This window comes from Oncorhynchus gorbuscha, linkage group LG11 (assembly GCF_021184085.1).
Source record: "Oncorhynchus gorbuscha isolate QuinsamMale2020 ecotype Even-year linkage group LG11, OgorEven_v1.0, whole genome shotgun sequence".
Taxonomy (NCBI): Eukaryota; Metazoa; Chordata; class Actinopteri; order Salmoniformes; family Salmonidae; genus Oncorhynchus; species Oncorhynchus gorbuscha.
In genome coordinates this window covers 25,407,733-25,425,554 of record NC_060183.1, presented here as the reverse complement: position 1 = coordinate 25,425,554, position 17,822 = coordinate 25,407,733, and the positions used below count along the sequence as shown (strand labels likewise).

Here is a 17,822-nt window from a genome sequence, read left to right as displayed (position 1 = left end):
CTCACCATAGGAAAAGTACTAAGTTGGGGTTTCTACATCTGCATTGCTTGCTGTTTGGGGTTTTAGGCTGGGTTTCTATATAAGCACTTTGTGGGTATTATAAATGCATTTGATTTTATTCAAAACGCTTTTCATTCAACCACGATGTGTTTGACAAGCCTAACAAAATGTATCCTGCATGCATCTCCTCGTTGACTTCTTTTAAAACTGTCAGTGCCATTTCATGCATTATGCTCTTTCATGTCAGGGAGTTAATTCGTGCACAGATTAGTTTAAGGATGATAGCCTATACCCTGGGGCTAACAACTAATTACATCCAATTAAACTAAACCTTTGTACTATGCCTATTTGACAGATGGCTAACTCACAGGAAACTCTACTGCACAATGTACACTTTCTGTATTGGAAAACTGGAACTTTGCTGAAATTTCCAATTGCCAATCAAAATCATAAACACCTTATTTACGTAAGTATTCAGACCCTTTGGTCTGAGACTCGAAATTGAGCTCAGGTGCATCTGGTTTCCATTGATCATCCTTGAGATTTTTCTACAACTTGATTGGAGTCAACCTGAGGTAAATTCAATTGATTGGACATGATTTGGAAAGGCACACCTGTCAATATATAGGGTCCAACAGTACATGTCAGAGCAAAAACCAAGCCATGAGGTCGAAGGAATTGTCCATAGAACTCTTCGAGATAGGCTTGAGTTGAGGCATAGATCTGGGGATGGGTACCCAAAAACATTCTGCAGCATTGAAGGTCCACAAGAACACAGCGGCCTCCATCATTTTGAAATGGAAGATGTTTGAAAGCACCAAGACTCTTCCTAGAGTTGGCCGCCCAGCCAAACTGAGCAATCGGAGAAGGGCCTTGGTCAGGGAGGTGACCAAGAACCTGATGGTCACTCTGACAGCGCTCTAGAGTTCCACTGTACAGATGGGAGAACATTCCAGAAGAACCACCATATCTGCAGCACTCCACCAATCAGTCCTTTATAGTAGTGGCCAGTTGGAAGCATTTCCTCACTAAAAGGCACATGACAGCCTGCTTGGAGTTGCCAAAAGGCACCTAAAGACTTTCATACCATGAGAAACAAGATTCTCTGGTCTGATGAAACCAAAAATGTAACTCTTTGGCCCAAATGCCAAGCGTCACATGGAGGAAACCTGGCACCATCTCAACGGTGAAGCATGGTGGCAGCAACATGCTGTGGGGATGTTTTTCAGTGGCAGGGACTGTGAGATTAGTCTGGATCGAGGTAAAGATGAATGGAGCAAAGTACAGAGATATCCTTGATGAAAACCTGCCCCAGAGCGCTCAGGCCCTCAGACTGGGGCAAGTGTTCACCTTCCAACAGGACAACAACCCTAAGAACACGGCCAAGACAACGCAGGTTTGGCTTCAGGACAAGTTTCTGAATGTGGCCCAGCCAGAGCCCGGACTTGAACCCAATCAAACATCTCTGGAGACCTGAAAATAGCTGTGCAGCAACGCTCCCCATACAACCTGACAGAGCTTGAGAAGAATGTGAGAAACTCCCTAAAAACAGGTGCGCCAAGATTATAGCGTCAAACCAAAGAAGACTCGAGGCTGTAATCGCTGCCAAAGGTGCTTCAACAAAGTACTGAGTAATAGGTCTGAATACTTATGTAAATGTCATTTCAGTTTATTACATTTGCAAAACTTTCTAAACCTCATCATTATGGGGTATTGTGTTTAGATTGAGGGGAGAAACAATTTCAATCAATTTTAGAATAAGGATGTAACAAAATGTGGAAAAGGTCAAGCAGTTAATTATTTCCGAAGACACCGTATGTTACGAATTCAAGCTAGCTAGCGAACATTAACTAGGCTAGAGTTTAGGGGATAGGGTTAAGTTTAGGAGTTAGCTAACCCTAACCTCAACCCTTTAACCTAACGTGCTAAGTAGTTGCAAAGTAACAAAGTTAAGTAGTTAAAGTTACTCAAATGTTGTCAGTGATAAGGTTCAAACTCGCAAGCCTACCTTTGTTTATTCCTTAAGTAACCATACCAAAAGTAACATACCATACAAATGTGTCCCGGATTTACATTTACTGTGGTTAGTCTAGTCTGAGACCAGGCTGTAATATTCAATAATATTTCAAGTACTTTCAAAATTCCTAAGTCAAATATATTCCCTTATAAAATTATACTAAAGGTAAATTAAGGCTGAATAAAACTATTTTGTTGCTAGTATTAAAATAGTTTTCCTGATGGACAAGGATCGTCCCGACTTTAAAGAATCCCTGAGCCAACTTCCTGTGATTCTACAGATTTTGCCATGAGAGAGAAAATGTTGCAGCTTTAAAGCCAATTTCCTGTCTGTCTAAAATGTTTGTTCATGGCTTATGACGTGTTCATATGCTATCTGGGGCCCGACCTCCGTGAGTACCCCCAAAGCTTGTGGCCCCCCACGCCTAGCGGGAGCTGCGCTACGCCAATGAGCATGACCCCATGACTGTGAAACATATGGCAACACTTGCTTACCTGATTTAAATCTTCGTCGCTCAATAAATGAGATTCTCTTGGTTTAAAGCAATTCTGGCATTTACTTTTGTTGAAAATGTTGGCTTGGAATTTCCGACATGGATTGTCTTTCGAGGACATGGTTGAAATACCCAGCTGAGCTTAAATGGGTGCCAATTGAACCCGTAAAAAGACTACACAAACAAAAACCTGAAAACTGCGCAATTCTTCCTGTGTAGCCTACTATCCCGGGTGGGTTGCAGTCAATAGCGTTGGAGCTCTAAACGCTGGTCCAAGGTGTGTGCGGCAATGACATAAAGTCATTCCAAATTCCACAACACGATATGAGAGTTCATTCAAAATTCTGAAAACTACTTCATGGAAAAACTGTCTGAACGTCTTAGTAGCCTAGATAGATCAAGAAGCTAGTCCGGCACATAATTGAAGGTGCTTTGAAACCACAGCGACGTCCACCTTTTACTTTGATACCTACAAGCTCATTATAATCGACTAATGCTTACTAAACGGGATAAAGGAGTAGGTCATATCAATGATCTTATCATCTTGTTGCTCGCGAGGTACCTCCCACAGCGCAGCTGCTGTCGTGATAACTTTTTTTGCTCACATTTGAACAGGCCAATTTATAAATTGACGCAGAATATGGGGATCCAGGCTTTTGTACTCCGCACTCTCGTCTTGGTAAATACTTTACTACAAGGTGTACAACAACACTACACAGGTGACATTTCGCCGGTCCTCTCGCTCACTGAAATGGTCCTGTGAGCCTCCATGAACACCACAACAGGAGTTGCAGTTTTTCCCCTATCTCTCAAATAAGTAGCCAACGGAATGCATTGCAGCTATATCCAGGTGACTAACGCTTGTTGTTCCCCTCAAATTGATTCTCCATGATCAAAATGATCCAACTTTCGTCAGGAATTGTAGTTTGTAGCCATGTCCAACGCATTTTGGTCTGTGGTCGTGGTAGCAACATAGGAACGTAGCTTGCGCTGAAAACTGTAAACGCACTCTCTAGAAAAGTCACGGGGAGCCAGTCAGCGGAGAGAAGAGGAGGTGCTGAAAACGAATGAGCTGTTGACTGTCAGCAAAACGTACCAATGAGAAAAAGAAACACGCCCACTACTAAGATTTCAATTGATGTGTGTCCAATAGAAAATATTAGAAACACTTGCCAATTTTATGGAACAACACGGATCAAGTTAGGTGGGCTCTCAAGGTCTTTGGCTTCAGTTGGAGTATTCCAAGTTTGTATTATTGTAAGTGTTTTTTAACAGTGTTCTGTAGCAGGGAATTGTCAATTGGATATTACATTTTCTGATTTGGGAATTAAATGAAAGCAGGCTCTGTATTCCACTTTGAATCAATTAAGACTGAATTTACCTGGCATGTGCAATCATATGTAGCTATGTAACGCCCTCCTGTGGTATTAAACTAGTTAAATGAAAGTATCACAATCAAAAGGAGCTTGAGAATACATAGTATTATTCATCATATAGGATGTCATTGTATTCTAATTCCTAATTCTATGGAATTCATCTTTATTGAGAAATATATAGTGCATTGTTTGACTACATTTTCATCGTTGACAGCTCTAGGTATGACCTCTGGAAATCACACTGTGTATACCTGAGACCTCCTGCCTACACCTGCTTAAATAAATTCTCTTTAACAGATTTTCAAGTGACAATAGTTTAGAAAAACATGTTGAGTGACTTTACCAGCACTGAAGGAAGGTAGCCTAGTGGTTAGAGCGTTGAGCCAGTAACCGAAAGGTTGCTGGATAGAATCCCCAAGCTGACAAGGTCAAAATCGATAATTCTGCCCCTGAACAAGGCAGTAAACCCACTGTTCCTTGATAGGTCGTCATTGTAAATAAGAATTTGCTCTTAACTGACCTGCCTAGTTAAAAAAAAAAACTACCCCATTTTGACGTTCTCCCTGTTTGGCTTTGCGGAGACGCTCCACTTTCCCAGACAGCGCCTCCATGTGTTTGGTCAGTACAGTCTATCGGGTCGCTAAAATTACCCAACTACAAAAAAACAATTGAGAAAATACAAGTGTCAAGTTATTGGTCATGGAACATGAAATCATTGATTGTGATTGGTCAAATGTAATTTGTCTGTCAACTATCTTTGCACCTGACCTCCTTTTGACTGCTGTGTGACTTCTGAGCATCCCTGGTTGGTGGAGAGACCCTCAACGAGAGCTTCAGCAAGCGCTCCATCCAGCTTCTTCTGCTGATGGTCGATGACAGTTATGATGGTTAATGACAGCGTCATGAGGAACTCGTCTTCCTGGACCTATAATATAAACGCACTTTAAACTCCACAGAACAACTGTGACTAACCTGATAGTGACAGTGAACCATTGAGTTTGTGTTCACACAACATAGAGAACCATTCCCAGCCAAACATAAAATATATTTTTATTTCAATGAGACAAACCAGTATAGATCTAGGTTAAATGACATAATTAACAATAATACACACTGGTGTCTGAATCTCGCTGCTGCAGGACATTGCTGTGTCTGCAGGTGCAGCATCTGTTATTTGCCAACAGAGGGTGCTGTGGTCTTCAGCCAGTCCCACAGAGTAGAGGTCTGCCCAGGGATTTTTCTCTGGCTCCCTGGCCAATGCCTGAGACTGCTCAGGCATGGTAGGCTATACAGAGAATAACTACTGTACACCGTAAATTTATAATGTATTTTCTTAATTAATTTTAAATGTACACTACCGTTCAAAAGTTTGGGATCACTTAGAAATGTACTTGTTTTTTTTAAAGAAAAGCAAAACATTTTGTCCATTAAAATAACATCAAATTTATCAGAAATACAGTGTAGACATGGTTAATGTTGGAAATGACTTGTAGCTGGAAATGGCTGATTTTGAATGGGGGGAAAAGCGTACCAAGGCCAACCATATTCAGTTTGTCATTTTCTCACATGGCATAGCCTTCATGTCTCAGAACAAGAATAGACTGACGAGTTTCAGAAGAAAGTCTTTGTTACTTGCCATTTTGAGCCTGTAATCAAGCCCACAAATGCTGATGCTCCAGATACTCAACTAGTCTAAAGAAGGCCCGTTTTTATTGCTTCTTTAATCAGGACAACAGTTTTCAGCTGTGCTAACATAATTGCAAAAGGGTTTTCTAAAGATCAATTAGCCTCTTAAAATGATAAACTTGGATCAGCTAACACAATGTGCCATTGGAACACAGGAGTGATGGTTGCTGATAATGGGCCTCTGTACGCCTATGTAGACATGCCATATAAATCTGCCATTTCCAGCTACAATATTCATTTACAACATTAACAATGTCTACACTGTAATTCTGATCAATTTGATGTTATTTTAAAATGGACAAAAAAAACGATTTTCTTTCAAAAACAAGGACATTTAAGTGACCCCAAACTTTTGAACGGTCGAGTATATGATTTACATATGCCTGGTGTCAACATCTTTAATGACATCATATAAACCTCGGTTAATCTGCTGAAGGCCTACTAGAATGGTTTTATTGTTCTTCCACTAATCATTATGCGGGATGTGCTAATTTGGTGTACAGTAAATGACGGAAACCACCATGCAACAGCTGATTGTTTCTTTTCGTCAGCCAGTTGTACAAAAAGCCCTTGAAATGTGTGAAAATACAGCTATGACAACAACACCAGTCGTTACTGTAGCAACACCTTTTTATTTGTGCTAGCTTGTCAGTATAAAGCAAATCGGTCCCATTCCCTTATAGAAGGTTCACACTGGTGGACCTTGACCTTGAACCGTAGTAAAAGCAATAGTGTGTTTGATTGGAAAGGCAGTAATTCCCAGAACAAATTGCTGCATGTTACATCTACTTCAGCATTTTGGACCACTGCTAACACCAAATGTCACAACCACATATAAAAATACAAATACATTTAAAAGAGAGCTCATGTAATCCGAAGCGATTGTTGTTGCTATCTGAAATGAAAGATGTCATTATTGGCGTCACAGAAACGTGTGCAGAAATATCACTGAAAGAATGATATAAAACAGTTATGCAACAGGTTACTGTTGACTCATTTATTAATAGTGGTTCAATTAGTAACCAACTTACATGTTTAACCTTATAAAAGAAGGAGAACTTTTGGATCACTGAAATAAGGACCAAAACCAAAAACATGCATCAGTTAGCTTCCGATTGTTTTAGTGTGAAGACATGATTTTGCTGACTTCAATACTGTTCACCGTTTGTTGCCGTAGCACTCAATAACATGAGCCTTGTACTTGGGCAAAGGCTCCATTGACACAAACCATGATTAACAAAGGCAATATTTAGTGTCTGTCTGATAAGTGTAGTATAATCTACAAGATTAGTGAACCATGAGGGGAGGGGATCTGACCACCTCCATTTTCAGATTATAGGCAGAGTCCTGAAGTGTTTTCCCTTGACAAATCCTGTACAACCCCCCCCAAAGGCTCAAGAGATACAGATAGAGAAAGAAAACAATCCAATCCAATTGTGTACAAATTCTCAGTTCAACTATCTGAGGCAGACTCTTCTAAGAGAAGAGTGAGGTGATTAGGAACTGTTGGAGGGAGAGCGAACAGCCCCTTCGTCATTCTGCCCCTCCTCTCCCTCCACGAGAGGTTCTCTGTCTGAAGGTCCGCTGGGGGGCGGGGAGCCAGATCTCTTGGTCGTCTTATTCAGAATCCCACCCTGAGGATACAAGACAATAGAACATTTACTGATGTAACAACACAATGTAACAAATGTAGAAAATGATACAACTTCATTGTTACATTGACTGAAGGATCTCCTCAGAGGTGACACAGACACACAAACAGTTGATGTTGCTCTAGGTATCTAATAAAACAAGCCATTTGAACATGAAAGCAAATCATTTCAGCTCAATGAGCTGATTTCAAGTGCTAGAATTACTTCGGACAATCGGAACACATTATTTTAGACGGGCGAGTTTCATTAGAGCGGACACGTGTCGTGGCAGTGAAAGAGGAAATGGAGGAGGGAGACAGAAAGTGAGCCCGGTCTGACCTGGCGGTGGTCCACGATGTTGAGCACCACAGAGGTGACGATGCAGGCGATGGTGTTGGCCAACATGAAGATCATCATCTGCTGCCAGCGCCACAGTGGGATCTTAGAGTCACTACCCGCACAGGAGACGCGCACAGTTTACATACAGACATGCCATAACACTACGCCGAGGGAAACAAAAAAATATGTCAATTTGTTAACTCCACATCATCATTGTGCTGCAGTGAGCTCTACCTTGACTTGGTTCCCAAGATCTGGCCAACGACAAGGTTGGATATGCCAATTCCTACCATCTGTACTGAGGTGGCAAGGCCCATAGCTGTCCCCAGAGTTGCCTGAGGGACCACCAGGGGAATAGAGGGCCACATGCTTGCCTGAAAAACAACACACATACATCTAAGAAAGAGCACGTGTGTCATTGCAAGTGTATTTGTAGTGTGCTTCAATGAAAATGCACAGTGAAGTACAAGACGATCCCTTTCCGACTGCCGATAGACCAATTGAGTCACCTACTGTATGTGAATCCTCTCCAACCCGGATACAATATGCAACTTAACAGCAAATGTGCACCCGAAAGAGCAGTTTTATACACTACCAAACACAACAGGGGGAAGATCAATTGCATACTCCTCCCGCCCTCTCTCCTCGTCTCTTTCCCAAATCCCATTGAATGAGAAAGCCAGAGGTCCCTCCCCTCTGACCTTCTCCTCCAATGGGTTTTGAGACGGAGACGAGGAGAGAGGACGCGAGGAGTATGCAACTGAGATCTTCCCAGGGTGTTTATCCTAAATCAAAAGGATACTAGCCGAAGTGTACAAAAATAGGTGGAATGTGCAATGGATTACAGAGCTACTTGAGAGCAGGCTTAGTATAGTCAAAGTATAGGGCTCACACAATGTATACATTTACATTTTAGTAATTTAGCAGACACTCTTATCCAGAGAGAGACTTACAGTAGTGAGTTTAAACATTTTCATGCCGGTCCCCCTGTGAGAATCGAACCCACAATCCTGCCGTCGCAAGCGCTATCCTCAACCAACAGCCACACCGCACAATACAATATTCTTTGATAGGGCTACTCACAGCAGCGAAGGAGTAGGTGACCCCCAGCCAGATGGTGGATACCAGAGGGGGGACGAAAGTGAAGGCCAGGAGGCCAAAGACAGGCAGCGTGAGGACAGCACAGGACACGGCAAAGACCCCACGCAAACCCACATTGTCCTGCAACACAAAACACACAAGTGGCAACAATAGAGACACAGGCACACCAATGAGAGAGAGTCAGATATATACAGTACATCAGATATGGTGGTCAAAAGCCTGTTTTTCCTGGCCACTGTGCTGCTTCTAACTTCTGCTCTCTGTTTGGGGTCTAAGCGTAGCCTAGTGGTTAGAGCGTTGGACTAGTAACCGGAAGGTTGCGAGTTCAAACCCCCGAGCTGACAAGGTACAAATCTGTCGTTCTGCCCCTGAACAGGCAGTTAACCCACTGTTCCCAGGCTGTCATTGAAAATAAGAATATATGTTCTTAACTGACTTGCCTGGTTAAATAAAGGTCCAAATTTAAAAATAAAAAAAATTAAGCCAATTACTGAAAAGCACTTTGTCACGGTTTAGAATTTGACAGTTGTTGTGACTACCTCAGACACCAGAAAGCAGGATTTATGAATGAGGTTCTCACTGGTTCAGGTAAGGTTGCCATAACACAGCTGTTGTACGCAGCATAAGGTACAGTAACGGTGGCTTACGATGAGAATTCCAACAGTGGCAGAGAGGACAAGGGAGCTGTCATATACGGCACCAGCGATGTAGGCTGCCTCTTTCTGGCTGTAGTCGCTGTACTTGTCTTGTATGAACTTACTGGAAAGGGAGACAAGAGGACTCACATACTGTTTAAATAAATATTCAACTGTGCGAGTTATAGGGTTGCAAAATGCTGCTAACTTTCCCCAAAAATCTCAGGTTGTCCACATGTCCCCGGCTGAAAGATTCCTGGAGTCAGGAAGAAAGAAGATCCAGAATCGTCCAACCAGGATTTCTGGAAAAACCGGGGAATTTTAGGAAAGTTACTGGAATTTTGCAACCCTAGTCTCCGAGGGTAAAGTGTGAAAATGTAGACTGTGTGTGTGTGTGTGTGCGACTGTGCGTGCATATGTAAATCAATACCTGGCGTCAGCTATGAAGGGAAAGATGCCGTTGTAGAAGAACATGATGGTGAGAACCAACAGCCAGTATCTGAGAGAGAGCAGCTTCACGTCCTGAAACCTCTACACAGACAAATAGACACATATCTATCCTGTCAATAGGCACAAAGGCAAGTCAACAGGATTGTATTACAATGGAAAATGCTTTTAAATGTTTTGCAACTCCGAAGGATATCTTTAGCATTTCTTATTGGACAAGTTCAGGTAGTCCCTCCCTGTTTCAGTCGGGTTTCTTCCCGTTTGGCGTCTTGTGAATGCCACCCAAGCCCATTCAACTCACCACTTTGCGTGACTCTTCCTGAATGGCCCCATCCAGTCCAAGCTGCTTCATGCCCACCTTGTCCAGGGCACTGACCGTGATGGCAGACATGAAGCCCAGCACACACAGGAAGGCACCTGCACGGACACACGGACACACACACACACACACACAGACACACGGACACACGGACACACCTTAGATGTGAACAATGCAGGATTGATCACAGCCTCTTCTGGCTTTACTGCTTTATTATACAGTTATATTTGAGCACTTTTCATTTACTGTACTTTTCCACCAGTATATTTACCTGATATTCCAGTAGTACTACTGTTTCCATTAGTATTTACTAAGAAATTGTGGTATCAATGGGTACTCTCTCGCACCATTTCAACACAATTTCCAAATACTTCATACCAAAAAGTGCCTTGCATTGCCTATTTGAATGGATCCTTAGGTTATTGAATGGTCTCATAGGTTATTATTGTGCCACTACCGTTTTGCCATGTCACTTCGACATAAATAGCAGGTCCTTTATGTGCCGTAAAATAAAGTGCAGCCGTTGTATGTCCTACCTCCCCATAGGGTCCACTGCATGCCGTACTGGGCCTGGAACCGCTGGGTGAGGAAGAAGTTGAGGACAGAGCCCAGGCGGGAGAAGGCCAGGGTCAGGCCAAACGCCAGGGCCAGCTCCTTCCCCCGGAACCAGAACGCTGTAATCCGGTTCTGGACAACTGAGGGGGAGGGATAGGGTGCTTAGTTCTCAAATGCAGGAAGGATGACTTTGAAAGTATTGGAACTCGGCCCGTGGCAGTATATTGCCTCACTCCGTACTGTGCTTGACCTGGGTCGTGCATCTTCTTTTCACATTGTTCTTTCCAGCACGGTTCCAGAAACTATGGTGGATGCGGAAACCAGGACAGCCTATCGCGTGAATCAGATAATAAGGTGCCCTTACTGGTGAGGGATCCATTGCCAGAGCCAAACAGCAAACGGCCGGTGAGCATGAGAGGGAGCAGGTAGGCGGTTCCTTTGAAGTGAGAACCCAGAGCAAAGATGGCTGACCCCAGCACACACAGGAAGGAGAAGAGGAACACACCAACTACACACACACAGAGAGAGACAGAGAGAGAGAACATTAGGAGAACCAACAGAACATTCGGCGACATACACCAGAGAATAGAAACATGGGTTGTTCCAGCATATCAATCAATGTGAGTTCAATGATTGAAAATGTCAAGAGTTTTGAATCGCAGTTCAGTGCAGTGGAGTAGACAATATCAACTTACAGCGGTTGCCTAGTTTGTCAATAAGGAACCCAGCCATTATAACCACCACTGCATTACTGTTGACAGAGAGAAAAGAGTGAGACATCGGGCCTATAGTTAATCATTTCATGAATATATATATATAGGGGTTGTTTACACTTACGTCCAGGCATAGATGGCATAGAGCAGATTATACTCCTGAGGGGTCATCCCCAGTCCCTCCACACAGTCCACTGTCCCATTGATCACGGTTGTATTGGCACACGTCAAATTCTTTGTGGGGGGGGGTGAACAGTGTTTTGTTATCAACCCGATTCTGCCTGGTGTGTTAAGACACGGTGTAATTCACAATTCCATCACAAAGTGTCATTAATGAGGGTCAATGTGTGGAACTATTAGTTAAGCTCTGTGGTGAAATGAGTGCATTCAGTGGGAGTGACGAGGCTACTTTACTCTCATTGTGCAAAGGCCTATATAGGCTACTCACCCCTTGGAACTGGTCCTGGAGGACACTAGGGATGTCGAAGCAGAAGTAGGAGCCAAACGTGAGCAGACAGTTGAAGAACAGTACCAGAAAGCGGTAGTATGCTGTGAGAAGACAGTTTGATGTATGACACGTGACGAACAGCCATGTCACAAAACGTTGCTGCTAAATGCTAGTGGTCGTCAGCAACCCTGGTCCTGGAGACCTACAGGATGTGTATGCTTTTTTTCCAGCCCGGCACTATCACACTCCAGTCAGTTAATGAGGGTTTTGATGAGCAGTTCATTTGGAAACAAGAGCTTGCACAACGTGTGAGCTATACAGGACCAACAACACGACCACTGCACTTTATAGATTTGACCAACATAATGAATATTCAATAACTAACTACATGTTATAAATAACCATAATTACATATAAACAGAAGACATTTGTGGAGTTTGTGCAGTGAGCCAAGTTTGCCAACTAAGCAATTACGAGAAGAATTTGTGATATTGCACAATTCAAGATGGGTTTCTTGGCAATGGATCTCTGAATTTGATGATCTCTCTTTATCCACATAAAAAAAAATAACAGAATACCCTGGGCCCCATACCTTTCTCTGCCGGCTGAGCCATAGTAAGCTAAAACGAGGTCCACAAAACTAAAGTAGCCTAAACGTAAATACCCATTTGTTTTCTGTTTATGTCGGTCGGAAGAACCGAACGGTTATTCAATAAATCGCCGTATTCCAAGTTGCAACTACGCAGATTGCGCACACTTTAAAGTATGTGGATAGATTATGAGACACTTTTCGAATACACGGATGCTTTACAAGTCGCTGAACGCACGCAAGGGCTCGAGGTGTAATGGCAAGAACTTCCACTGCCCTCGTGCGCCGTCGTCACTTCCTTACTGACACCGTTCCTCGTTTGGATTGGTTCCCCAGCTCCTGTCAAATAAAGGGATTGTATCTTATGCCGCGTTCAAAACAACTGGGAACTCGGGAAAATGCGAGGTAAAATCATGACGTCGATGAATTTCAGGTCGGAAAGCCGGAGCTCTAGAAACAGGCCCAAGTTCCAAAGTTTGGGTTTGTGTTATTCGAATGTTGTATTTAAGCAATAATGCCCAATCAAGAGGTTATATAGTTTTGTGTTATTATAATGTTGTATTTAAACAATAAGGCCCGCGGAGGTGTGATATATGGCTAATATACCACGACCAAGGGCTGTTCTTTGCATGACTCAACGCAGAGTGCCTAGTGGACATCAGTTCTTGGTCCATTAAAGTTCTTGGTCATACAAGCCACTGTATTAAATCCTGTTGTCCTTCTGAGAAGACATTCTGGGCTTTTCAATGATATCACATTCTTTAAAATGTGTGTGTGTAAATATTAATTAGAATTTTTGTAAGTTTGATATTCAAATTGTTTGTAGAAAGTGAATAGCTCAGGAATAGTTAAGTGAGTTATCAGAACTGTGTAATAATTTGTTCAGATTAATAAATAGGCAAAAGTAGAGTTTATCAAGGAATGTCCTCTGTAGTGGACACCCGGATGCCACAACTATGTTTTTCACCTACTGTAATGTACATTTTTTTCATATTTACTTCCTAATGACCACTACAGAGGGCAATTTTGTACTTACAATAACAGGTAAATAACAATAATAAAACATCTTGGTAACATGTTCTTTCAACCCAAACACTTATGTCTGTAAAAAATAAAATAAAATACACACTTTTCAGGAGGATACACCACAAACACCTGAAGTGCCTTATTGCTTTTAGAAACTGGTTACCAAAGTAATTAGAGCAGTACAAATAAATGTTTTGTCATACCTCTAACCTGTGGTAGACGGTCTGATAGACCATGCCTTTCAGCCAATCAGCATTCAGGGCTCGAACCACCCAGTTTATAATGCTATTTATAAAGTGTGTGTGTGTGAGAGAGAGATGTGGTTTTGAGACATCATTCATACAATCCAATCAGGAAATAGCCGTGAGAGACAGTTGGTCTATGAACAACATGCCTCAAGTGTACTGTTCTGTACAAGCTAAGGCAAGGATCATGACAGCTGACGTGTTTCTGCCAGCCTGTCCACCCTCTGCTGTTCCAGTTAAAGAATCCTAATCCAATGATGATTTGTGTCTTGCACACGCACACCTACACACACGGCACGTGCAGTATAGCTGTAGGATTAACCATTAGAAATAGAATGTTAAATACTGACAGCAGAGGAGGCTGGTTGGAGGAGCTACAGGAGGACAGCTTCATTGTAATGGTTAGGATGGAATAAATAAATGGTATCAAATACATATATGGAAAACAAATGTTTGAGTCCAACCATTCCATTATTCCATTCTAGCCATTACAATGAGCCTGTCCTCCTGTAGCTCCGCCCACCAGCCTCCCTGACTGACAGTCAGTTGGTCACCATGATTTGGGATATTATGGCGGACTACGAAATTGTGCACGGAGAACGATTTGATGTTTGTACCTCGTATCACTCCGTCCAGAAGGTGATACGTTGTTGCCAGAAGCTGCAACCCGCATTATAAATATAACCAGTTTGAAAACAGTGAAGTTCAAACTAAGGCTGGTGTATTCTGTTATTGCTAGGTTTCTTCTACTGTCTTAGATTTGGTTTGTGTAATATTGCATTCCGTTATGAAAAGGCATGCCATTATTTTGTCTTGGATAGAAATATGTCCGTATTGAAAAGAGCCAAAACATGGGAGATATCTGAATCTGAGGGCGAAAGCGATGCTGAAACTAAACCTTCAATCAAATGCATTGCATTTACCGATCAGGGTGACGATAACAATGAAACAGCGACGGCCAATAGTCCTACTGACAGTCTCGAACAGGACAACAAAGACCACAACACAGATTGCAAGTCAACAGCCAAAACCGAACCAAGTGACACATTGGTGGCTCCACGACCCGCTAGGTCCGGTACCGCAAGTCCGGGAAGAAAACGCCGAACCAAAGAGGAGATCGAGGCAGACAGACAGAGAGTTGAGGAGAGGAAGGAGGCCAGAGAGAAACTCAAGAGGGTGAGGGCCGAAGAGAAAGAGGAGAGGCGAGAAGATCAACAAAGGAGAAAAGAAGCTGCAGAGCGTCAAAAGAGCCTCAGACCTGAGAACTGTTTGAAGTGCCTGACTGTCTGTATTGATCCAGGTAATTGGTCCTTTGTGAATGTAGGTGGAAGGTGGAAGGGGTTCAGATGGCGTTGAAGCAGAGGAGGCTGGTGGGCGGCTCTATAAACTTGGTTTCCATATGTTTGATACCGATCCATTTATAGAATTTCAGCCATTGCAATGAGCCTGTCCTCCTATAGCTCCTCCCACCAGCCTCCTCCGTGTCAAAGGCACACTGTAAGTAAGATGTGACATCAGAGGACCACCGACACAACTAAAGGATGGTGGACATTTTTGAATGTGTGTTTCCAATCCCCAGCTCTATTGCAGGATGATGGATCGGAGGTGTTGCTGGGAACTCTGTCTGCAGTTGAGTGGAGGAGCAGCATTGAGACACAGCAGCTCCCTCACAGCATCACTTGGACCAGAGATCTTCCGTCGGTAACGTACCATCACACACAGACAATACGAGCGCCACAACGCTGGGCTTGTTGTCTCGGGCCCCTCTGGTTGACTAGGTAATGTCTTGGTGTTGTCAGGAGAAAGACAGCAGTGGACCACTGGAGGAGGAGCAGGTTCTGCTGGTGTTGGGTCTGACTGACTTCATGGGCATGGTGGTGTCAGTCAAACAGGTGAGTGCCCTTTAAACCTCAACAAATTCCCTGGTGTCTCCACCAGTGTGTGCAAAGCGAACGTACACATTTTCTGTTCACCCAGACACTGCATGGCAACGGGGAGGAATCGGCAGTGGAGTCTTTCTTCAAGCTGTTGTCCGAGTGCCTCAACCGAGATGCCAAGATGGCGGTTACTGTTTTAGTGATGGGATCCAACACAAATAGCTGGTTCGTATGAGATCTGTTTTAAGAATGCGTCTCTGAACCTTGGTCCTTGAGACACCCTGTATGAGAAGAGACTGGATGTATATGTCGGTCTGTCACCAGGACTGGGACATGGGATGTACCTGAGTTGAGCCAAAGATCTCAGTTGGGAATGGAGGATCTGGACATTGAGGAGGTAAGGTCTCTTTCTGATATACTATACGATCTCTCTTCTCTCCTCAACACGTGCATTTGTAGCGGCTGGTTTTGCCGTTTCCAGTGTCGTGCAGAAATGAACCATTTCAAGCTGCTTTTTGTACTTGGCTCCTCGAACGGTTCCTACCCATCGTGTCATGATGCTCGATGGTGTTCACCTAACGTGTCTTCATCTGTCCTCAGGTATTGGTTTTCCTGCAACTGTACCGGAACATTACTGTGTTCTTCCTGGACGGCTGGCAGGATGTCACAGACCACGTGTGCGCCGTCACCAAGGCCCTGTCCAAACGGCCCTACAAGTATGAACCCAGTGAACTCTTCATATTCCACATCATTAAGAATTATTCCAGTTAGGAATCTTATCAGTTGGAATTAATTTACTGCCATGCCATGAGGACAGGCTTTGAGCACCGCTAGCTTACTTTCTTTACTGTGATTAAACACTAAGTCTGGTAACCAACTTTTGTGCTGGATACAGTGGGGAAACTACAAAGCATGCAGGCTTTTGCTCCTGCCCAGCAGTACCAAACCTGAGATACAGATCGACTTCATGATTTCATGATTATAATGTGTGTTTGAGCTAGGCTGAAACTTAATCCTGCAAACCCTGTAGCTGTCCAGGGTTGACAAGGCTTGGTGAGCAGTCCATTGCTGTAGAGCACAATCTTTAAACTGTGGTCACGCCTTTCCACGCCACTGCAGACTGCTGACGGAGCGGTGCGAGTTGCCGTTCTGTGTGGATGGCTCATGGGCCAGTGGGGTGCGTGTGGAGCGGGATGGAGCTGGGCTGGGCGAGGTGTGGAACAGGCAGATCACACAGCTCAATAGGGTCAGCCCTGCAGTGGCCTCCACTTTGACCACAGCCTACCCCTCACCGCAGATACTACTGCAGGTAGGAATCGATCTACGTGTCTGTTTAGTCAGGATCATTGACATAACATAAGCATTTATGACCAATGTAAGTCCTACAATTCATTATAAATGTACCACAATGGCCTATACCTGCAGGCTATATGTTTAGCATTACCAATAATTTATATGGCTCTTATATAATGGGTTGACTTTCATTGCATATAAGGGCAAAACAACTATAGGAGGTTGGTACAGTAGATGACCAGAAGTTATGGGTTTTCTTTGGGATCAGGTTGAAATTTGTTTGGCGTATGACATGGCCACATCACTGACATGACATCAACAAACTGCATAAATTAAATACATACAGTATAAAAGTATGTCAATCTATATTTGACACAGGTCTGTCTTGAATGTGGATAGTTTACTTGTTTAATTTTTCACCTTCAGGCCTACAGTAGCTTAGAGTCTGAGGAAGAGAAGAGGGGGCTGCTGGCAGGCCTACTAGTGAAGACTGGAGGGAAGGAGAGACGCATCGGACCTGAAATCTCAGCCAGAGTCTACCGTTCCCTCACAGCTCAAAACCCCCAGCTGGTCCTGGACTAGTTGACCATTCTGGCGTCACTGTAACTAATTGATACCTAATGAATTCCTAATTGTCCCTTTGGCATGTTGTGTAGGTCTAGGCATCAACAGTATTAGAAATATTTCTTGCACTTTGATGGGCTGGATGGAGCATATCAGAACAATAATGGCCTAAGGACCAAACCCTGTGGAACTCCATCTTTCACCTTAGATAGACCTGAGCGAATTGATCATTCTAAGTGCCTCAGGCCTGGGGTCAGTTTGGGTTTGGGTGTACAACTTTTCTAACCACTTGAATACATGCAGAACTTTTACGTTTACATAAGTTAAAGTTATGGCCTTGGTTGGACATGGGGTGATCATCAAAATGAGTGAAGTGTAGTACTGTAGCACTTTGTATATTTAAGAGAGAATGGCAATATATTTGTATATGAAAAAATAGTAAATTACGATTAAATGTTTAACACACAA

The 17,822-nt window shown here is 43.2% G+C and overlaps 3 protein-coding genes across 4 annotated transcripts in view; 1 reads left to right on the top strand and 2 right to left on the bottom strand.

Moving 5' to 3' along the window:
* LOC124048383 (myosin phosphatase Rho-interacting protein-like) overlaps positions 1-3,543 on the bottom strand; it is a 73,528-nt gene extending 69,985 nt beyond the window's left edge. Inside the window, exon 1 of the mRNA XM_046369110.1 lies at positions 2,512-3,543. Coding sequence (XP_046225066.1) covers positions 2,512-2,631 — 120 coding nt within the window. The 5' untranslated portion in view covers positions 2,632-3,543. The remainder of the gene's footprint in view (positions 1-2,511) is intronic.
* A 2,641-nt stretch (positions 3,544-6,184) lies between these two features.
* Positions 6,185-12,597, bottom strand: mfsd1l (major facilitator superfamily domain containing 1-like). 2 transcript variants are annotated; one of them, XM_046369107.1, is made up of 13 exons: positions 12,353-12,597; positions 11,761-11,861; positions 11,437-11,546; positions 11,295-11,350; positions 10,964-11,107; positions 10,581-10,739; positions 10,027-10,142; positions 9,709-9,809; positions 9,291-9,402; positions 8,626-8,763; positions 7,777-7,916; positions 7,543-7,654; positions 6,185-7,206 (listed from the first exon to the last, which is right to left on the bottom strand). In XM_046369107.1, the coding sequence occupies exons 1-13, from the start codon at positions 12,372-12,374 to the stop codon at positions 7,069-7,071; spliced, it is 1,449 nt and encodes a 482-aa protein (XP_046225063.1). In that variant the 5' UTR covers positions 12,375-12,597; the 3' UTR covers positions 6,185-7,068. The 2 variants fall into 2 exon arrangements, with proteins under 2 accessions (XP_046225063.1, XP_046225064.1); XM_046369108.1 differs by having other exon boundaries at positions 11,761-11,785; positions 12,353-12,596.
* A 1,582-nt stretch (positions 12,598-14,179) lies between these two features.
* On the top strand, positions 14,180-17,822 carry LOC124048378 (probable crossover junction endonuclease EME2). The gene is made up of 8 exons (XM_046369105.1): positions 14,180-14,920; positions 15,200-15,321; positions 15,420-15,512; positions 15,598-15,722; positions 15,822-15,894; positions 16,098-16,213; positions 16,617-16,806; positions 17,217-17,822. The coding sequence occupies exons 1-8, from the start codon at positions 14,446-14,448 to the stop codon at positions 17,370-17,372; spliced, it is 1,350 nt and encodes a 449-aa protein (XP_046225061.1). The 5' UTR covers positions 14,180-14,445; the 3' UTR covers positions 17,373-17,822.

Excerpts from the sequence above, each read along its gene's own strand:
- mfsd1l (XM_046369107.1), bottom strand. The coding sequence starts at position 12,374 with ATGGCTCAGCCGGCAGAGAAAG. Across the intron at positions 11,547-11,760 it reads TCCAGGACCAGTTCCAAGGG|AATTTGACGTGTGCCAATAC; the intron begins GTGAGTAGCCTA and ends CCCCCCACAAAG. Across the intron at positions 9,403-9,708 it reads CCCTTCATAGCTGACGCCAG|TAAGTTCATACAAGACAAGT; the intron begins GTATTGATTTAC and ends CTCCCTTTCCAG.
- LOC124048378 (XM_046369105.1), top strand. The coding sequence starts at position 14,446 with ATGTCCGTATTGAAAAGAGCCAAAACATGGGAGATATCTGAATCTGAG. Across the intron at positions 14,921-15,199 it reads GACTGTCTGTATTGATCCAG|CTCTATTGCAGGATGATGGA; the intron begins GTAATTGGTCCT and ends TCCAATCCCCAG. Across the intron at positions 15,513-15,597 it reads TGGTGGTGTCAGTCAAACAG|ACACTGCATGGCAACGGGGA; the intron begins GTGAGTGCCCTT and ends CTGTTCACCCAG.